General features: G+C 39.4%; 1 protein-coding gene across 1 annotated transcript in view; it reads right to left on the minus strand.

Annotated features, from left to right (window-relative positions):
* Positions 1–680: 680 nt before the first annotated feature.
* Positions 681–14,828, minus strand: part of cdh7a (cadherin 7a) — an 81,389-nt gene continuing 67,241 nt past the window's right edge. Inside the window, exons 10-12 of the mRNA XM_031849978.1 lie at positions 12,735–12,852; positions 10,243–10,491; positions 681–2,510 (exon numbers count right to left, since the gene is read on the minus strand). Of these exons, the coding sequence (XP_031705838.1) occupies positions 1,996–2,510; positions 10,243–10,491; positions 12,735–12,852 (882 nt within the window). The 3' untranslated portion in view covers positions 681–1,995. The remainder of the gene's footprint in view (positions 2,511–10,242; positions 10,492–12,734; positions 12,853–14,828) is intronic.

Genomic DNA, 14,828 nt, shown 5'->3' on the forward strand with positions numbered 1-14,828 from the left:
TACTATTTTCAACATACTATGCTGTGACCTTTTTGACATACTGTTCTCTGACTTTTTTATGCCTTTTTTGACATACTATACAATGATTATTTTTACAACTTTCTTTCGACATGACTCTTTTATGACTTTTTATTTAACTTTTTTCGACATACTGTTCTGAGTTTTCTATGGCTTTTTTCGACATACTATTCATTACCTTTTTCATGACCTTTTCAACAAACTATACTATGACTTTTTATATAACTTTTTTTGACATACTATACTATCACTTTTCATATAACTTTTTTTGATACTGTTCTATGACTTTGTTATGACTTTTTTCAACATACTATACATTGACTTTTTATCATTTTTTTTGACATTGACAGTGTTATTCCTACCGTACATGCATGAGATCCAGCATTTGAACATATCTTCAAAGGAGCATCCTTTGACTTCATGACGCAGGCTTTGCTAATCTGCAAAGCTCCTCAGATAGCCGACGGTATCACACGTACAAAAAAATCTATGAATGAAAATAATAAATATTTTCTACCCCTCCCTCCACCTCTCTGGATCCTTGAGTAAGGCAGCATTTTTTTTAAATTCATTGATTATTCCTGTGTTGATTCTGGTTGTAGTTTATTAAATACCCTTTATTTACTATTTACTCAGATGAACTCAAATAAATCCCTTTAGTCTTTTAAGGAACTGAATGTCAATTTTATTTTCAGCAAAAAGGATAAAAACATCATTTGCACAATTCTGCTTCTTCAAAATAAATAATACATATCGGTTGTACATGTTGACACCCAATTCATTTGTTTAAGCTGGGAAAAAAAGATCATACAGTGTCCCTTTGCCATCATTTAACAAACAACCCACGGACATTATTGATTTCATTTCTGAATGACAATATATGCTTAAATCTGCAAACTACAGAGGCAAAATCATTTAATTACAAACTTCGAGTTAATGTCACTTCAGAAACAAATCATTTTTTCTAGAATCTAGGTGGCGTGAATCTTGCCATCAAGCACAACAAGGACCCTCAACAAAGCTTTCTCTTGTCGCAGACGTTCCACAGATCCCCCCCCCCCCCCGCCTCGTACAAAAACAGAACAACCAAATCCTGACATTTTATAGCTCAGAAATCATACATTGGACTTGTCAATTGAAAGGCAGAAGAAAAAACAGACTCAGACAAACACTACATTGCAACATCTGCAAAATGTATTGTTAGGAGAATAAGAGAAATTATACTTTCCTGTTTCACCCAGTAGAGACATCAAGACGTGTCATTCTTTTTGTTATTTGCACAGCATGTCTTCACTTCCTTAGCACATCAATTACTAGTTTAAGCTGTATGAGTGCAGCTGAACTTTTCATATAGTGTTGAGAGGTATGAGCCCATGAATAATGTGGAAAATGTTCATGAAAAACACCTTATCTTTACCTTGATCCACAACCACAAAAAAAGGAGAAGAAAGTAAAACCCACAAAAAGTTGTTGTCAAATTTCATATGACCAGTCAAGTGACTGTTGATTAGCATTTCATGAGAAACGTTTTTTTTTTTTTTAGCACAAAGATAGCAAAGGAATGCATCAAAGCAAGAGAGCGGGGCCCATGCCCATCGCTGGAATGAAAGGACAGGTGCCTCTCCGTAAAAAGGCTCCGACATGTATGCATTCTGCAGTCAATGGTTGGACTGGAGCCCAAGATCTGAAACCTTTAATGTCTTTTGCACACAAGGTCTCCTCCTCAGTCAAGCCACTTTTGAAATCGGTGTCAAAAGTCACCATTGCACGCTTTTGAAAAATCCACATGAAGGAGGTAAACAAACCAAAAACCTTTTGAAGTCAAAGTGTTTTCTTTCAATCTCTCGTTTGTTGTCTTTGAATCTTTTCCTCCAGTGCACTAAGGCAGACAAAATCATTTTCTCTGACAATAAATTACTCGTTTTTTTTCTTCTTTTTTTTTTAAGTCCGAGAAATGTTAAGAGAGACATTTAGGGGCTATGAGAAGACACTGGTGCCGTCGCTGTTGCCGTACAGGTCAGCCAGCTTTTTGAAGCGTGGTCCCCAGTTGCTGAGATAGTCATAGTTCTGATCTGAGTCTGTACTTAGTGACTCCAAAGAGCTTAGTGACTCTGCAACAGAGCCGCTGCCTTCAAAAGCATATGTCTGCAGAGAGTCATACGGGGGAGCTGACGGGTCCACATCAGCATCCTTAAGTCGCTCCCAAATAAACTCTCGAAACACAACGTTGTCCGGCAGGGATTTATAGGATGGACGAGTAGCTGATGAGTAATGAAAGAAGGTGGGAGTATCTGGTGTTACGTCTCGCCGAATATTGGGGTCTCTGATGACATTTAGGTTGCGGAGGGTTACCATGTCGAAGGCCTCCGTGTCCTCCTCTCCCCCGCCCTCGTCGTCGTAGCGGACGATGTTCTCCCTTATGTCCCTCTCTTCCTCGAGAATCAGAGGCTCCTTCCTCCTCCGACGCATTGTCACAATTAGCAGAACCATCACTGCAGCGAAAGGGAGAAGAGATGTCAGAGTCAATATTAACTGACAACGTGCATATTTTTTATGCCAGTCAGCTGAAAGGTGGAAAGGTGGAAATGTTTTTTTTATGGAGCTGAATACAGTCTGACAGAGATTCCACACCAGGGAGCGCTGGTGGATATATATATATATATATATATATATATATATATATATATATATATGTATGTATGTATGTAAAAGCAATGGCTAAAGGTGAAATAGAGACCAAAGTAATGTATAATCTGTTGAAATTGAAAGAGTAAATAATTGAAAATTATTACCAAAAGTAACAAATATATGGTTGAAACACCCAGCTTCAGTCTCGCTAAATGGTAGTGGTACAAATGCAAACTTAAACCACTCAAACATTGACAGTTAAATTGTAGAGAGATGTTATTGCAGCTAACATTACCCACTTTCATGAAATGGCCAGCTTTAAATAACTCCCTGTTTAAAGTCAATTCAAATGAACACATTTGAAACATGACAGGGGTGTCAGTGAAGGGGTATTTGAGTTCATCTAGCAGGGCTGTGGGGGAACATCTGACTAAAATGGTTGGAAAACCACTGCACTATGAATCCAATTATAGTTTACAAAACTAAACCTGCAATGTAATCTATTGTGCCCCTCTGTGGTTTCCACCACCTACATTTTGCTTCAAGACTTGTACAAAACTCCGCCATACTGGAGTCTTTGTCCTCCTGAGATCTTACCAGGAGCCCTCCTCCATCCCCTGTTCCCTCTGCCATACATTATTGCTGAAAATAACTCCACGCCCAAGCAAACTGGCAAATGTCTAATGATCCTCTATCCATCAATGTCAAGCTGGTGCCAGTGAAATATCGCTCCGTGGGCCCATATTTCTTTTCCTTCTCGACGCGAGCTACTGCAGGCAGCCGAGAAAGAGGCCCAGGAACCGAATTCAAACACCACTTCACATCCTCTAATAAGGGAGCAAATGGAAGAGATGGAAGGGACGAAAGTGTCACATGGAAAGGCTGCAGGAGATGAATGGGTAGCCCTCTGTTGGCTATTTGTACCTTGCAGCAGTTTTTTTGTAAAATACTTGGAATGGTTCCTCCAGTCTACCACTGCTAATATCCATGACACTTTAAGACAGGACGCCAAACATTTCTGTGGAAGATTGTTTCCTTTAATTTTAGGAACTGGAGTCATTCTAAATTCTATTCGATTCAGTAGGGCTTCTCCAAAGTGAATTACAAAGTGGCACATTGAAATAGAATATTCTAAGTGCTTTCCAGCAAAGCTCTTTAGGGTTTAATGCCTAGAAGGCAGCCTTGATGCTTCACAGCCTGGAAACGGGCCAACAGCCAATCACATCCTACTAGGATGAGCAGGTGGATGGCTGGGCATACAAATAGTGAGTCTGTGTCAGGTACCAAGGGTCCTGTAAGAAATGATTTCCAGCGCTGACAGTTGAGCAAACGTGCACACACACGTGCACACAAGCTACGACTCTTCATAACACATTTACTGATGATGTACACTAAATTTAGAAAACACAGAAGCAAAGGAGATCAAATTCGAGTACAAAGGCTTTTTGCTGAAATTGAATTGTTTAAATGATCTACTCGGCACAATCGATATTGAACAAGGTGAGTTTACTGAGCTGCCCTTTCCTTACCAGCATGCATCGTTGAATGCACTGTCTCATTACAGTACTTCTTCTCTCCATGTGCTCCGTGATTCAGGTGAAACTGGGACTGATGATTCATTCATTTTGTGTCTCTATGCTGCAGTTCAATTTCTAAGAGAGGTATCAGTCAGCAACTGTCTGCTGGGAAGATCGTCAAAAATAAAGCATTAAAGGACCTAAAAAAAAACTATTTTCTCAGTTAACGTTTTATGAAAAAAATCCTCAGTGAATGCAACATTTTCTGCAAAAAGTTGGACAGTTTTGGTCAAATGATTTGGTCATGAGATATTTCTGTATTTGTGTTTTTCTCTGAGCTCTGCTAACTTGAAATGGGCGGGACTCAGTTGGTACGCAATGATGTCATATTCCTCCATGCACAATCAGCATTTAGCAACATTTGAATCAAAATAAGGGTCACTGTCAATCAAATGGGATCAAAACACATACACACAGTCATGAGGAAACACACTGGAGGAGGTTTTCAATGTTAAATCTCTTAATAAACACTTTTTTGTTCGAATTCAAATTGTGACTGTTGCTAACATAATTTAGTTGTGACTATTTTGCTGTTCCAATAGATACGTTAAAGCACACAGTGGTCGAACAGGATTCCACACAATAGTCAAGTGAATGAAACTCCCTCGGCTACACCGCTGCTGAAAAGTATTTCAAATCAAACAATCAATACGTATAACTTGTCAAATGCATGTTATTGAAAAATTACTGTACAGTCAATTTCTCCTGTGAGGCCGTTCATAACTCTTTATGTGACTGGACAGATCATGCTGCTACAGTTTAGCTTCTGAGTAACAGCTTGATTTGATGGGAGATTAATTAACCAGCTGTCTAGTATCCGCTGTACACGTAAAAACAGCACGGGGGGGGGGGGGGGGTTCATAGCCAAGTTATTCACAAAGCCGGACAGAATATTTTTCACATACAGATCAAAGTATATGTAATTTTTAGAATCTGCAATCTTTGTGCCTATTTAGGAAGATTCAAAGCAGTCTTTTCTCAACTACTGGTCCTACAACAACAAGTACATATAAGTTATATTACATGCAATGATGCAATGATCGAGGTACTGCACACATCACATTCCCATGCTATAGTTGGATACAGTGTCAACGGCACCAAAGAAAGGCTGTCCCACATGAGCCAACTGAATGTAACAAAACTTAACCTGGTAAAGCGCCCTTCAAAACAAAAGCAGTGAGTCCCTATAGTGGTATGTTTTGCTGTTAGTGCACAAAGAAAATAACAGCTAATAAACCAAAATAAATATGTTGAATTCAGAGCCACAATAAATGATTATTTCCGTGTCTGGCAAACAGTCCAAAACTTAAAGATATTTACTTTACATTGACATAAAACAGGGAAAGGCAGTAAATCCTCACATTTGAGAAGCTGGAACCAGTAAATGTTCTTTCGCCCCATAATAAATAACCTAAATAAAGTTGCAACTGGCCTTTGTTTAGCTCTAGTTACCTGACTTACTGACTTAGAATGTGTAACTACGAGAACAACAAGAAGCACGGAAGAGAGCCGGCAAAGAAAATAAAGGTGTCTAGACAGAGGTCTCAAGCGTCCTCATCAACATGACAGACATCACTCTTCTGTATGGATGACATTGCAACAAAATGCATTCTGCACCACAACTTGACGAAGGGCATAGAAACAATCACAATCTGCAAACACAAATCCTCCATGTTATTGGCTTCTTTATCAGCGCCGCTGTATGTTTGCTGCATGATTCAAACAGCTTTTATGCTTTCTTTGTTGTCGCTGATATTATCTGTCACACTTGCGTATCCGTCCGGATTATGGGCCTGCACGTCTCTCTTTTTCTGTTTTTATTTTGTTCTATGTATCCTTATGCAAGCTGTTTTTTTCCTCCCGACTCCCTTACAAGAGGTCTTTTTAAGCTTCTGCCAGGATGTCATTAAGAAGACAAATCTGCTCTTAATTGACTTGCTTAAAAAAAAGGCCAGATTTTCTATTCTTCCTTTATTTTTAGCATGTCAACCAGCGTGATAGCAAATAATTGCACAGTTTGAAGACACAAATCCGTAGGTTACAATGTGCACAGTGGAGCTTAAAGTTCAGATCTGGAAAAAATAAATGAGTCTGCCGTCTGAATACAGACTCATAAATAGAAACGCAGATGGAAGGGCAAATATGGGACACAGACAGTAAAATAAGAGGCAGTTGTATAGACATGAAGATTTATAGAATGAGTCTGATAAGCAATACTCAGACAGAAATAACTGTCTGGAGATTTAGAGTGCTACGTAATGTCCTAATTGGCCCTCTGGAGGATTGAGCCATACCTGACATGTACTGGGGGGGGGGGGAAAGCCACTGGATCTTAACAAGATAATGATTGTCTCAGTAGTTTGGGTGCATCATCCCAAAGTGATTGTATCATTAAAAAATGTTTTAAATTAAATTTACCAAAAAGAAAAAAGCAACAACAAAAGAAAAACATAGTTGTACCCAGCAAAGAGTAGAGGACAAGCTCTGTAATTAAATCTAAAAATATCAACCTATGATTAATGACCACTTAGTTTATGAGCGTGTAGAGGCAAAGCCATGTGTGCATGCGGCTCTGTGCGGTTTAAAGGCAGGCAGGTGGAAACTACACACTTTGTATGAACTGCTGTGATTGAATCTCTCAAATCCAACTGATGGATCCTGGAGACGAGAAGAGGAGTGGCACTCTGGAGAGCCCTCCAATCGCTGCATTGTATTGCAGTTATTAGACTGACGACAGGTAGGAGTGTGTGATGGAGGAAAGAAAAAGAAGCAGATTGAAGAGTGGGTTAAGCACAATTTGGAGGTTCTTTGTTGAGAATTTTCCATTTTATGCTACTTTATACTTCCACTTCAGTTGATTTGTAATTTCTATTTCATTATATGTATTTGTCAATTCAGATTATTAATATAAAAAATAAATCAACTAATAATTCATGATATATATATATGTATATATGTTAAGCTACCCAGCAGTATATACAGTAGTTCAAATCAGCTCCACCACTATCAACATTTAAGAGATATTATTAATTAACTACAAGTAAGCTTTTAAATGCACGGCTTTTACTTACAGTATTACAAAGTATGCTTGTACTGAGGTATTACTACTTTTCCTTGAGTAACAGATGTGAATATTTCTTCCACCGTTATTTCAGAGCATCTGAGGACGGCGGCAGTTTGGGTCTTATTTCGGCTTGTGTCACATCCAAGAGGATACAATCACACGCAATCACAGCAGCAAATGCTACCTACAGATTGAAAGAGGTCTCGATGGAAGAGCATCAAGGAAGATCATAATAAATGATTACAGATGGGCTGTTAATACAAGGGGGGGTGGGGGGTACGCACAAAGAGGAAACAGAGAAAAGAAGGAAAGAGGCTGATCTAATTGAGCAAAACAGACTGATGGGGACAGCTAAGGACACACACACAAACACAGAGACAAGGCGACTTGGTGGTATATTAAACTGGAGGCCATTAGTTCTGAGCCCGTGGCCTGGGGCCATGCCATGCAGTACAGAGTCAGCTCTCATTAGCGATGCTGGGTTCAGGGTTTCACCACCACATATTTCCCCCTGTTGCTCTTTTGAAGTTTTCACTTATCAAGAGTGTTGCTCTGTTGCAATGAAAGGAAGGCGAACTTCAAGGGGACTGGAATAAAAAAGCAACGTTGACCCCATCAAAGAACTCATTTCGGTTATTGTATATGCTGTTTAGATGCTCCACAGCTTTCAATGAAGATCACCTAAGCGTTAAAGTACATCTCTGCCCTGAGGTGGTAACGCTTTGCCTGCAGGTTTTATGAGCAATAACGGAGACGATGGCTCAGTGCAGCATCATCTTTAAGGGTATGTTAATGAATCCTCATTTACAAGTGTCTTTACTGATATCTGTGTTTCACTAGGTAACAGAAGCAGGGGGGAGTGCCTGTCCTTGAAATGCAGCACTCCAAACAATACTTTTCTCTATGACCTGAAATACTATGATCAAGTTTATAAAATACACTGAAAGGTATCTAGAGGAAAGAACCACGAGAGCTCTTTTTAGGAGGGGAAATGATCTAAAATCTCATCACTGACTCAGGCTGCCTTCAGGCACTGCTTTCTCACAATGAAATTACACTTTGTTTTTTTCCAGAATAGTGTGCTCAAGCGCAGGAGGAGCACTGTCACATAAATGACACACAATATTAACTGGCAAGTTTAATAAAAAGCTGCTGCAGACTTAAACATAAAGTATACATACTTACAAGACCCTTACGTTTAATTAATACCTTGGCAGACCACATAGTCCATCAGACCCACAGAATATACTTTATCATCTGCTGGGTCCGGCTAAACACTCCACCAAAAAAAACCCGATTTACCGACTCTACTTAATTGATCCTGTTGGCAGGATGTCAGTGGTATTGTACTTGTAAACAGCCAGGCTGCTATTCAGAGCCGGCTGACCCAGGTCACATGTATTTACCAGAGAGGAAATGTGAGGGCAAGATATCTCCCTCCAGGTTTGACATGTGCAAGACCTCAAAATGCAACTCCGTTTTAGCAAAGCTTCTCACACATTCAATCGCCTGCAGAATGTATAATAGCGAAGATAAGTCTGAATGGCTTGTAAAATACTGGAGGTAAGCAGTGTTTTGGAGTGCAGCACAAATCTAACATTACCACCACTTACCAAATCTGAACTTAAATCTGAATGGAAAAGATTGTTGGCTTAAATATATATCCCGCTGCAGCAAAGCCTGCGAGCCACTTCAGGCAGACAACTGGAAAGGTTTGTTATGTTACAGTCGATATAAGCTGCTAATGACCCGCCCGGTCTTTTGATTTGCTAAGAGTCTGTTCAAACATTATAGTGAGAGGGGGGGGGGTCACAGAAGGCCTATAAAGAGTATGTTTTGGGTAGGGCTCCCATCACAGATTCATTCCCCCCATGTGAGATGTATTGCAAAAAGAATTGTCATCTGACTCACATATCAGGCCATTTCATATATCATCATAATTTATTATATTTTATAATATTCAAAAATAGTGAATGGCCTGAATATTTAAACATCCACCATTGTGTTGTGTTTGTCATTAATACAACCTTCTAAGACATCAGAATGGAGGGTATTGCTTGTTTATTATTCATTTGTTTTGTTTTTTAATTTCAAATTGAGGGGAAGGTCCAAAGAAATATTATTAAGACTATTGGGAGCTACTTACTTTTAAATAGAAATAAAATCAAATAAAACTTTCCCGCCGCTTCTCCACAAGCATATTTTTGCACGGTCCCCAATGTGACGCTGCCTCTGTAAAGTCCGTTTGCTTACTATCTATAACTCTGATGCAAAAACTTTCTGCCATCCCTGCTGCTGCCCGTCATATTTCATATGCATAACAATGTTTGTGTCGTGCTTTCTGCTGCTGCTGCTTTCTAACATTCAGTGATTTGGTTTCGCTTGTCGTCTGTCATTTCAGCTGTTAGGCTAATCGACCTGGCAACAAACACATTTTAAGCTGAAAGTATACTGCTATACATGAGTATTACACTATGAACTACTTCATACCTCAACTAGAATGTTGTATTTTGTTATAAGAATAAACTATAGAATAAACTAACATACTGCATACAACATACTTGACATTAATTCCAACTCAACAAAATACAACAGCACAATTCTAAAGCATCAGTAAGATTAAATAATAACCAATAATGGAATATTATTATTGTAACATTGTGGTATTGGTTTTTGTATAAGTAAAGGATCTAAATGCTTCTTCCACCAATGCCAGGTAATATAAGCAACACCATGACGAGACAAGTTGTGAACAAACACCAAGTTATTTTGGTGAGCAACTACAATAAAATTGTTGAGTAAAATGTCTTCGTATCAGATAGGAGTAGCGACCAAAGCTGCAAAAAGATCACCTCTACAGTAAAGATCACTTTATAACAACCTCTTCAGCTACATCAAAAAAAAAAAACACACAAGTTGTCGTTACCTCCGACACCGAGGTCATATAGATCTTACCCAGAAGCGTGATGATGCACCCTAAAATAGCCATGAGGGCGCCGGTGCTCAGGCCGGTCGCAGTGTAAGCCACAGCTCCACAAGACAAGGCCACGCCGTCAGAGTCACAGTCACACACCCGCACAGAGAGTGTGTTCGTGCTGCTTAACACAGGACTTCCACTGTCCACGATCAACACCGGCAGCCGATACATAGCCTGCGCCCGTCTCCTGAAACCACCTCGCTTCGTCAGTATTGAAGCCGTGTTGTCTGCAAAGTAGAAGAAGAACATACATTGAACACACTTGTAAAAGATAGCCCGAGAGCTTAATTTGCAAATTTGTTAAGTTCAAATGGCATCAAATGAACAATGAACTGCATGTGTATGACTAGCAGGCGGTTCAACGTCTATTCTGCAATGATTGCTGTGCTTTGGTGCAGTTTGAAATGATTTTACAGTATTAAAAGCAGGAATGCCAACAGATGGTGTCATTAACACAATTCATTATATGACACACTGTGGCGTCTCTGCCTGGTTCTGACCACCTGTTGGCTAATAACAGCTTTGGTTTGATGGTAAAAAAAATTGATATGAAATCTCAGCGTATGAGAGACAAAGAGGCAGCCAGAGGAGAACAATATGCCATTACAGCAGTGGAAAAAACAAAAAATCCATTTCATGACAACTACTTCAATAGATTGAAATGCACTTTCAAATTGAGCAGTCACACTTGAAATGTAGATTCGTCCTTGAAGGACAACTCCTTTGTTTGTCGATATCCAGCGATATTCAGATTGCTCTTTGAGTCCAAGAACAAGGTAAAGATGAATATAGAGATGCGTTCTCTTGTACATGCCACATTAGTCAAATCAGCAAAAATGTTTTCACCTTTGAAAAAAACAACACAGAGTTGGTTGGGCTGAAAATTAAACAATTGGTGTCAAATAAATATAATCTGGTGGTAAATGCGAAACACTTGGTTGTATCTATTATGTATTTTGTATAAAAGATGTTGAGGCATTAAGCTACAGGGTAAAAGTACTCTGTGTTACCCTTATACGAGTGCTGAACAGTGGCGTAAGTACGCAGATATAAAAGTAGCAGTACCACAGTGTAGAAATACTGTTGCAGTTGGTAATGGTGGGGCTACTGACTACTACTACTGCTCATAATCGATTTGTTGATTATATTTATTTCAAAGCCAAGATTTAGGCTGGATTCAGACCAAATCAGATTGACACTAGATTCATATTTCATTAAATATGAAGCTACAGCCAGTAGCAGGTTAGTTTAGCTTAGACATAATAAATAAATAACATAATCATATATACATATAATCAACATATTGGTGGCACAACCTGGCTGCTGCTGCTGCTACCTCTGATATATAACACGGCAGCTTTACCCGAGCTGAAACAAAAGGCATTTACCTCACAGTGCATCAGCTCTACACAAAAGCATAAAACAGTGGGGATTGTGATGTAGTCTGGCAACATTATTATGTATTTTTAAAGCTATATGCAGAATTTTCCTATATGAGGAGCTCATTTTCGTCATTCATCCACTACCTTGCATGTAGGTGGTGAGCGAATCATTATGGTACAAAGGCAGCTTCCAGCCTGTGCGTTAAGGTTAGAGTTATTCTGTGATCTAGTACATAGAGATCCTGCTGTCGTGGATTCAAGCATTCCAGTTGCTGCGGAAAGTTTGTTTTTGCATTCAGTTTTGATAAAGAATTACAGAAAAGGGCAGTGAGGGCATTGTCATGGTAGAATTATGGTTTCATTTGGCACGGCCAGGCACGCCGGGGGGGCACCAGTTAGTCTGTAACTTCTTCTCCTGAGTCAGATTGCAGAGTAGATTGTGACCAGATCCGGGGCAGATATAGAGAGAGCCAGAGTGAGCAATGGCCAAAGTATCAATTGCTTTGCTGCCAGGCTCAATTCGAAGGGAAGTAAGCAGCAAATAGACCGTACCTAACTTGACCAACACCCTTTATCTGTAGAGGCCGAAGGCCACTGGCAATTTTCTCAAGGGAGCCTTTGATTTAGCAGCTGAATGCAACAGGGTTGATCTGACACGTGGGTCTTTGACAAGGTGGTAGACCTGTAGTATAATCTTTTAATTGGTGACTGACTCCAGGGTTTCTGCAGCAAAATGAATACAAAAGTCCACTAAAAATACTTTTACTTTGAAAAACATTGACTTGATTTCTCAAGCTAAGACGACTGAAGCTTCATACTGTGGCTTCAGCTAAACTAGCATCACTGCCAACAGCAGGCCAGAGGAAATATTCAATATTTAACTTTTTGATATCTTTATGGTCTTTGTTTTTTATGGTGATATTGAATTCAATGATTTTGAGGACTTTTGTAGATTCCCTGGACTTGCAGATTTCTGTGTGAATTGTTTCCGCAAGATAGGAAAATGTCTACATTTTAAACACAGATGATCACAAAACAGCAGTAACACCAGGTATGTTTCTAGTAATAACACAGATGGGTTGTCACACCTTTGTTATCACGCAGGGTGAAGTTGAGGTTGCCGGCCACAGGTGCGGCAAGGGTGAAATAAAAGCGGTGGCCGCTCAGAGGTTCATCCTTATCGACTGCGCTGATGGTCTGGATCACCTGAGGACAACGGGTAAAACAACAAGACATTCAAGATTACTTATCTTGCTGATCTTTATTGGATCTCACTGGCAGATTAGGTGTTAACTGAAGCTGTGAATTGTTCAATGTGTGCATGCGGTAAGAACTATCAGTTTAAGGAAAGCATTGTATTTGCATCACTTTTCAGTCCGTCATAAGGTTATTTATATGGAACTGTAAATCTTTCTTAAAAAGCCGAGCAATGGTGTGAGTGAACTAGAGAAAATCAACTTGATTGTGATTGATGGAAAGGATTTGTTTTATAATGTTTGGCTGTGGTTTTGTGTCATTTATCTCTTCAAGTGCAGTAAGTGCTTATTTGGCAAGAGCTTGGCAACCTCTTAGGGACGAAGTGTTTTCTTTTGGGAAGTGATTTCTTCTGAAGCAAATTATTGTCCAGCAACTATTCTCTTTGTCCCCACACACCTCAGACCATAACATCCATGTTGTGAATTAATAGCCCAACCCAGAAAAAACCCCCATGGATTTTATTTTTTTTGCATTACACAGTTCCTTTGGGCAATGACAAGAAACATTTTTTTTTTTTTTTTGATTTACCTCAGTAGTGACTATATTATCATCAAGGTCTGGTTCCGAAAACTGTTGTGAAACTCTGGGAATTATCATTTCATATACATTTTAACTCACTTCAACCAAGTGCTTGAGAAGTTTTAATTTGGTTCACTAGCTTTCCAACAAAATATCACATGCACCTCAAAATGTGCTCCTCCACTTGCGAAGACTATTAAAGGGTTAATGAATATTACACACATTCTTCTTACCCTCATCACTAACGCACAGTCACATGCACCTGCCTGGATTGATCACCATTTTTAACCGACATATACTAAATGTCAGGTTAGTCGTCTGACTGTTGTTGCTGCTCTTGCATATGTTATGCAGTCAGACATTCCCACTTCATTAATGCAAGTATGAAAATGACTCATGATAAGAACTGCTGTTGCTCGAGGCGATGCAAGACAAGCATTCATATCTTTGAGTTAACAAGTGGATGCTATTTGTTTTCGGCCCACTTTATTTTGCCTCTGAACTCCGGACTGCAGAGAATCTTCCTCCCTTTTATTGTATAGCAGTGTTGACATCTATAAATAATGCAGGAAATCAAAATTACCAAATAATCCAATTTATTTACACCCACCAGCATGTGCTGTAATGATTATTTTTACGCATACAAAACGTGCTATCTGAAAATCAAGTGCGCTCTTTTTGCAGCAGCACTTAGATGCAGTAAGAAGGAGGAAAAAGAAAAATCCCACTCGGTACATGCTGTACAGGAGGAGCATATCACACACAAACACACCATATGGACGAGAAATGATAGCCACCACGACGGCCATCAAAGTGGGAGTTACTGCAGCAGTGTCCTTATAAATTTAGATCAAACCTCCTGAATCCTTTTGTAGGCAATCTAGGAACTCAACCCGGTGACAACTCACACCCGTGGACGGGATCCAAGAGATTCTTAGAAGCAATTCACACTAAATTATCACATCTCCCAGCACCAAGCAGCTCTGCGACAAACATCAAGGCAAAAACAAAATTATGAAAAAAAAATTAAAAAATAACAAGCGGCGAGGAAGAAAAAAATAAAAATAAAAAGCAAATGATCCATCAGCGCTGAGACATGGATTATCAGTTGTCAGCTGTGATTAACTGCTGCTGGTTACAAGCTGTCAGGTATTAGGGGTTGGTGTAGGTGGCAAACGACATCCTGCCAATTATTAAAACTGGCAGGCGGGGTGAAAAATTCATGAATATTTTACTCTTGTTTCTTAACAAAATTAAAATAGTTGCTATTTCATCAGCCAAAGTAATCATAAAGTCTGCTTTTTTTCTGTTTGGTATTGCAGCACAAGGGGAATTCATACTGGAAGCAGAAATGCAAAGAGTTTATCTGCTCCAGCTCAAGAACGTTTGGGATATCTGGGTATACA

The sequence above is a fragment of the Anarrhichthys ocellatus genome, unplaced genomic scaffold (assembly GCF_004355925.1).
Source record: "Anarrhichthys ocellatus isolate YVR2014 unplaced genomic scaffold, GSC_Weel_1.0 scaffold10, whole genome shotgun sequence".
In the NCBI taxonomy this organism is placed as follows: domain Eukaryota; kingdom Metazoa; phylum Chordata; class Actinopteri; order Perciformes; family Anarhichadidae; genus Anarrhichthys; species Anarrhichthys ocellatus.